Below are 7,763 nucleotides of genomic sequence, written 5' to 3' on the forward strand. Positions count from 1 at the left end.
CTTTCTTTCTTTCTTTCTTTCTTTCTTTCTTTCTTTCTTTCTTTCTTCCCCTCTTCACATACTTTGAGAGTTCATAGCAACCAGAGGGGGCAAACGGGCATGTTTGAAACTCAACAGCCTTTGGCTTCTTTCCTTAGCTGAGTGAACACAAGTTTTGTTTCAAGAGAACGCAAGCAACTCTGAAGTGAGCAGCTGCTTTGTGGAGCCTGTAGAGAGTGCAAAGTCTGAGGGTTCATCCTCCCAAGGAGACAGCAGAGAGACAGCTGAAGCCTGGCCTAAGGTCACGCCACATTTTGTCATTAGCATCAGAACCAAAAATGCAGCTTCTGACTCAGCCCAAGGCTCTCCCCGTAGGAGATGAGCAATCTTCACTGAATGCTGTTCAACCTGGTTCTAACAAGCAGGTTAGAAGGAGGGCCTACCTCCACAATGATCCCCTGGAGTTGGGGGGGTGGACTGGGCAGACAGTTGCAACTAGATCATTTCCACCCCTGAAGCCAGGCAATTAGCTTGTCTGCTGGGACACACTGGGGTCTGTCCTGGAGACAAGCTTGCTCTCTGAGTCATCGATTTATCTGAAGGGGGTCTGGATCATTGAATCCAGAGACAGAGAGGGTGGAGGATGAAGGCCTCTGAAGTTCCTCAGTCTGCAACTGCTTGTGTGATGCTGTCTCCACAGGCAGGCAGGCCCTCTCCTCAGGAGTGCTAATCAAACTGACACCCGCCTGGCCTGGGCTTCTGCTGAGTTTAGATACCATCTTCTTCCAGGATGGCAAACTAGACTGGTTCTGGGACCCTGGCTGTGCTGACAAGAGTGGGCGTGAGGTGGAGAGTGGGCTCTCAGCAGCCCACCTCTGCAGCTCAGCCTATGTGGTTTTGAGGTGTTTTTTTTGTTTGTTTGTTTGTTTGTTTGTTTGTTTTTTAAGCTGAGACTTTTTGGATCCAGTGCTTGTCTTCCTAGCTGAGGAAAACTACTTTATCTCCAGACCACAGTTTGCCTACCTACAGCATGATTTATAGACTTGTTTTATGCCTTAAATGAGATAGATATGCCTTAATTGTATAGAGTGCTTGGGGTGATGTGTGCTCAGGGCAGCTCTCACAGAATGAGCCCTGCTCTTCTCTTATTCATGTCCCCTTCTGTCCAGCCGCTTCCCTCCTCTCTGCCATTTTCTCCTGGACGGCTGGGAGTGGCACCACTGACGTTTTAAGTTAACAGCTTTCAGCCTCTCACTCCGTCCGTCACCTCCCCGCAGGAGCCCCTCACACAGTTGTCTGGCCCAGCAGATAGCATACCTGGCAGCCTTCTGGCTGGAATGCCTCCTCCCTCAGACTGCTTCTCCTAGGGTCAGCCTTTATCCTCGCCCCTGAGCCCTGAAACCTGGGCTCCATTCAGAGAGCTGTGAAAGACTGGCCTAGCCATCACTGGCTCTTGAGATGGGCTTCTGACCAAATACCAGGGCTGGGACAGTCACACATGATGAAGAAGCACAAGCTGGGACCAATTCCATCCACTGATAAGGGCAGAAGGCAGGACAGAACCTCTAAAAACTTTTGGTAAACTATTAGCTGGCAACAGAGGCTACTTTAAATTCAAGAGAGGGGAAGAAAAAGGGATATGGCGAGGGAGAATGAGAAGGAGAATGAGATTGAAAACACACAGTGAAAGTAGTAAAAATTGACAGAGCTATTTCATCAGAACAGCAGAGGGCTACTTAATTTCACTCTGTTTGCTTCTGTTTCTTAGCCTTTCCTACCCAGTCGCATACTCTAAATCAACATTTCTCAGGCTATTGGTGCCAAGGACCTAATTGTTTATTTTCTTCCAACTGTTCCAGAGTTGTATTTTTGGAAAACAGTGAATCATTACAAAACGGAAATGGTATTCCGATGCTCACTTACTGTAAGTTCCTTAAGAATTTTCAACTTTTGCAGTTTGCTAAACGTTCTGCAGACACATCCAGCCTGCAGTCCGCACATAGCCCAGCAATGGCCCTTGAAGGGATAGAACCAGAGAGGTCTATTTTCCGTGGACATATCCTGTCCTTGCTTTTCACCTTATGAGGTCATCTGTAGCACAGCAGCCCTGCACTCCAGGGCACGCGGTAGCAAGTTTAGGATGCGCCCAGGCTATGAGCCGTGCTATTCCTTGAGGACCAAACTTCTCCCTAGAGTACATGCCCGGACGTCCCCATCCCAAGTGCCCTGGCTGCCCCTTACCATTCCATGCCAGCCCTGTTGATCTCCTCCCACCAGCATTCCGTGGGCTCCCCGAGGCTCTGGGGGGTGGGCATGCAGGCATAGTTCCACTGTCTGTCAGAGCCTTCCTTCTTGCTAAAGATGCTCCGCACTGCTACGATCACTTGCCCGTGAGGGCACTGGTAGCTGAAGCCTTGGCGGTTTAGGTTCACCCAGCCATCGTCACCGTAGTCCTGGTAGTGCTGGTACGGGTACCCGTAGTCACCATACTGGCCCCAGGCTGTGGTCACCAGTGGCAGAAACACCGACAGAAGAGTGAGGTCCATACTGCCCAGCTCCTGGCAGAAAATGTCACCCTGAGTGTGCTGGGCTGGCTTTTATGCGGCTGCGGCTGACATGTGGCTCCCAGATGTGGGGGAACTGGATCCAGCTGCAGTGTGTCACTGCTCAAGCAAAAGCATTTCCACGCTGAGAAATTGGCCTTGCTTGAGTCCAGCTTGTTTTAAGGTGGAATTCTAGGAATATGCAAGGAACATGGAAATCAAGGAAACTCCCCAGAGAATCACTTCACAGAGAGGGTCCTGTTCTAGCTGCTCCTCTCTGCTCAAAAACTCCAAGAAAGACCCTTCAGCTGCCCACCGACCTCTCATCTCCTGGCATCCCAACCCTCTTTCTTACTCCCCTCCGCACTAGCAAGCCCTGTATCTGATATCCAGCTTAGCCTTCTAGACTCATATGTGTATCCAGGTGGTGATTTCGAAATACAAACAATGGTAAGTTAAAAGGACACAATTTTTAGATTCTGGCAAACCTAGGTGCCTGGGGTTATTTCGAGTTCTTAGCTGAACATCTCTTAATTTCGGGTAGAAACAGATGTATCACTTTTCAGGTCTATTGACAGAGTTCCCAACTTGCATGTAGATGTCCTATGGGTCCAAGCAGAGAGCAGCTGAGTGTCATCTCTGGGCTTAAGCATCTGCCTGAGCTGTTGAAATTGATCCCTTCGGCTCTAGCTTAAGTAAATAGGCTCCAATGACGATAACTTTTTATCTTTTGGTACTTTCTACTTTACATTGACTTTTCTTTTTGTTGAGATAGACTGTATAAGATAAAAGCCAGCTTTTCAACTGTGCGCCACACGGTTCTGTAGCCAGCACCAAAATCAAGCCGTAGGCTAGACCGGACAGCCCAGAGCATCTCTTCATACCCCTCCACATCGACGTCTTGCCCAACACTTACTTCTGGTACCCAACAATCTGTTTTCCACCTCTACAGTCTTGCCTATTCCAGATTGTAGATAAAGGGAGTCATGCCACGCGTGTCATTCTCTCCGCTGGCCCTGCTCTGGGAACTCATCTGCGCTGTGTCAGTAGCTCACCTCTTTTAACTGGAGAGAAAGGTTCCACAGTATGGGTGTCCCATGCAAATGTGCCATGTGTGGAACATCTCCAGTTTGTACAAAAAAATATGTATAAGTACTTATGACTAGAGTTGTTGTAAATGCACAGAGGGTTTTGGATAAAGTTTTTTCTTCATTTCACTATGGTAAATACTTTAGACTGGGATTTCCAGGTCATTAGGTAAGAATGTGCCTAACTTTAAAAGAAGCTGCCTGGTGTACCATTGAACCACCCTGCCCAAAAATTACTTTCCCTTTTAAACTTTGGTCATCATAATAAGTCATTATAATAGTGACAGTTTGGTGTGGATTTTTTTTATATCCCGGCTAATGATTTTGAAAATTTTTATTCATTTGTTTATTGGTATAGTACAAATTTTTTCATGTCTTAGCTAATCTAGTATTTTTAACCATTTGGACATTGCTTTATAACTTTTTTTATTTGCAATTATTTTATTGACAATAGATTTTTTAAAATACAATATATTATGATTATGGTTTCCTCTCCTCCAACTCCACCCAGACCCATCCCACTTCCCCACCCATTCAAATCTACACTGTTTCTTTCTCTTTTTCATAGGATACAAATAGAAATCTAACACAAAACACAACAATAATAAAATAAAATTAGATAAAATAAAACAACAAACCAGACTAGGTCAAAGCAAACAAATAAACAGGCAAATAGAAGAAAAGGAGCCAAAGGAAAAGTTCAAGAGACACATACAGATACAGAGACACACACATTTGCACAACAGTAACCTCATTCGGCACGTTCTTAGGTACATAGTATTTCCTGCCACTGATCATAGCTTTCCTTGAAGACCAATGATATCTGAAAACCCGATAAATCTTGTTAAAATATACTTTGGTCCTAGATCTATTATATTGTAGCCTTGCTGGCGTCTACACTAAAAAATGAATTTTCCAAATGGTTTGCATTTTCACTATTTTTAGCTTGATTTTTGAGAATTTCATACATGAGTACAGATTGCATCATTTCTACTCCAGTTCCTTCCTCCCCAACTCCTTCTATGCTGTTCAACTCCCTCTCAAACTCATGACCTCCTGTTTCATTATTATTAGAGTTTACTGAGTCCATTTAGCTTTGCTTCTTTATGTTTAGAACCAGCAACAAGCTCATCACTTGGCAGTTTGTTAAGAATGCAAACTCTTTGCGCTCACTCAATTCCATGGCCCAGACACTCTATGAGTAGAACACAGAAAAGGGCATTTTAAGAAATACTGCCCTGCCCCCAGAAGGCCTGATGCATGCTGAAGTTGGAGACCTCATACTGTACCCAAATTTACCCTGTTGGAAGAATACAGCAGCGCAGAAGCCTATCTGATGCTGCTCAGTCATCATGACTGGTGCCCAGGTTCACAACTATTGAGCTTCTCCTCAAAGCTGAGGAAAACCAAAACATTTTCCCTTCGAGCATTGTAGTTTATTGGCCTGAAGAATATTCCAACATGGAGAAAGTTTCTGCTTTTCTCACTTCTGTGCAGTGACAGGACATTAATCATTCTTCACTGACAATAGCTTTATCAGCTTAGAGCCAGGAACCGGCGGGGACTGCAGACAGGCCTTGCTTCATTGAATTTGTATATTTGATCTCCACACTTTCCCTGTGTTTAGCCATTCTCTTATGTCTTGTTTCTGCCCTAAGATTTATTACTCCTTGTTTACAAAGTCTAAAAGCATCTTGCTTTGGACATTTTTCAAGACTTCACTGTCTTGTGGAAATTTCCCATAGACACATAAAGTTAGTAAACCTTGTATGTCTCTTCTCTTGTGAATATGCCTTAAGATAACTTAATTTATAAACAGAACTAAAGATCTAAGGTAGGAACTAAGGTGAGGAGAGAGGTGAGGTTTCCTTCCTTCATATTCCTAATGACTTGGGATGCTTTGAAGAGATGTATCCAAGGGATATTCAAGAGACTACACAAGTCTTATCTCTTTGGCTCCTCTTTCTTCTTTTTCTTTATTTCTTATTTATTAATAGATTTATGGAGATCTAATTCGGATACCACCACTAAAGGTATATTACTCAATGGTTGTTAGTATATAGTCAAAGAATTTTATAACCACCTTGAGAGCCAGTTTGAGGTCATTTTAATCATCCATCAAGAAATCCTGGACCCATTGGTAGCCACTGTTTATCTTCAACTCTTCAGCCCAAGGCAACAAATAATCTCCTTCTATTTCTATGAATTTTTCTATCCTGGCCATTTTAGTAGAATCATTCAAAATGTGATGGTTCATGACTAAATTCTTTCATCTGGTATGTTTTGAGGATTCATCCAAGTTATGGCATGTACTTCCTTCCTTATTCTACTCGGTGGATATGAGTTGTATTTATCTGTTCATGGTGGTGGCAGGCATCTTGTTGTCTCCATTTCTTGACTCTTACGCTGGGCTAATGGTAATGTTTAACCTGATGAGGACCTACCAGAAAGTCTTCCAAAGCAGCTGCATCATATTACATTCCTAACAACAGATGATGGTTTCAGTTTCTCCATGTCCTCACCAACACTTGTCATTGCATGAGTTATAGAAGCTGTAGAGACCCACAAGCACTTTTGTAATACATTTTTTGGGCCTGAATTCACTCTAATCTGGCAGTTACTTTCTGCATGAGCCATTGCTTTTATGTTGTGGAGCTCACCATTCTAGCCACTACCACTGAGGTGTAAAATGTGCATGCTGAAGGCAATGTGGGAATGGTGAGAGCTGATACCAAGAAAAGAGAGTAAGAGATGTAGAATAAGGTAGACCAACTATGCACTTGATATTTCCTTTCTATGTGATAGACCAATTACTCTTCCAACAGTTAGACGATAAGTATTTTGTGGCTGAGAAAAACAAGGTTAAAAAAATCACTAGTAATTTGTCTCCCATTTAACAGGTACAACATTGCACAAAGAGACTTGAAATGATCAGTTTAGGTCTCCTAGTGAGGAGGTTTTTTAGTACCCCAGGTATCTAACAATCAAAATAGGACTGTAAGACACCGCATGTAATCCTGAAAAGAGGAGGGATTCCTGGATTCGGATTTCTCAGAGCAGAATCCCTGTAAGAAAGCTTAATGACCTTGCAACAGATTTCTCCACTTCAGCGATACTGATACTTTTCACCAGATGAATCTCTGGTGTGGAGGACTTTGAGCATCGTACTTAAAAGTGGGACTTTCAGGATCATGCCTGGCCTCTACCGATAAGATTTCAGTTACATTCCTGTTGCCCCCCCCCCATTGTAACAACCAGAAGTACCTCTAAGCATTCTCAAGAGTCTCTTGGGAGACAAAATTATCTCTTATTTCGAATCATTGAGTTACCTACCGGCAACCAAGAAATGCTAAGAGTGGGAGATATAGTTTTCCCCCAGGGAAGAGCACAGTTATTCAAAACCAAATGATCAGCCCTGAAGACATACATGGAAGTAACATTATCTGGATTTAGCAGGCTACATTAAGGAATATGTATACAGGTATACATATAACATACAACAACAATTTTTAAATAGGGGGTCTACGAATTTGAAAGAGAGCAAGGAGGTATATAGGAGAGGGATTGGAGAGAGAAAAAGGAGGGGGGAAATGATGCAAATTTATTTTAATCTAAAAAGTAAAGAAAAATGATTGTTCTGAGAATCCTATTAAATAATAGTCTTTCAAAGATTTTGTAAACTGTAGAGCTTGATACAAATGAAGGCTGGCATTCTGACCTCCGAGAAACACTAGGCACTGGAGGTAAGGGCATCATCAAGCAAATCAGTGTAATGAGCAAGCCTGGGGCTGTACAGGGAAGCAGGGCGTTTAGGGAGTGAACAAAGCTGCGATGATACAGTTTTGTCATTCTAAGAGGTACCATTAATCACACGGATGAGTATGATTGCAGAGGTGTCTGAGAGCAGGCTTCCAGGGAGAGCCGTGGTGAAAACTGAACTGAGCACTAAAGGGCGAGCATGATACAGGGGAATTCAGGAGGCTCTGTAGCAGTGGGGAGATGCAGAAGCCATTTTTCTGGAGGAGAGGAGCCAAGACTCTCCAAGAGTACGTGTTGGAGTGGCTAGAGATATGAAGTCAAGTTAGCTAAGACGCTGCTTGACTAGCTGTCTGGGATCTGTGAAGATGAATGGAGGCCAGAGATTGACAGATGT

General features: G+C 43.5%; 1 protein-coding gene across 1 annotated transcript in view; it reads right to left on the minus strand.

The window, feature by feature from the left end:
- Dpt (dermatopontin) overlaps nt 1-2,586 on the minus strand; it is a 29,608-nt gene extending 27,022 nt beyond the window's left edge. The window contains exon 1 of the mRNA XM_055624356.1: nt 2,221-2,586. Within this exon, the coding sequence (XP_055480331.1) occupies nt 2,221-2,525 (305 nt within the window). The 5' untranslated portion in view covers nt 2,526-2,586. The remainder of the gene's footprint in view (nt 1-2,220) is intronic.
- Between the last annotated feature and the right edge of the window lie 5,177 nt (nt 2,587-7,763).

Source organism: Psammomys obesus, unplaced genomic scaffold, assembly GCF_907164565.1.
Source record: "Psammomys obesus unplaced genomic scaffold, mPsaObe1.curated_primary_1811, whole genome shotgun sequence".
Lineage (NCBI taxonomy): Eukaryota > Metazoa > Chordata > Mammalia > Rodentia > Muridae > Psammomys > Psammomys obesus.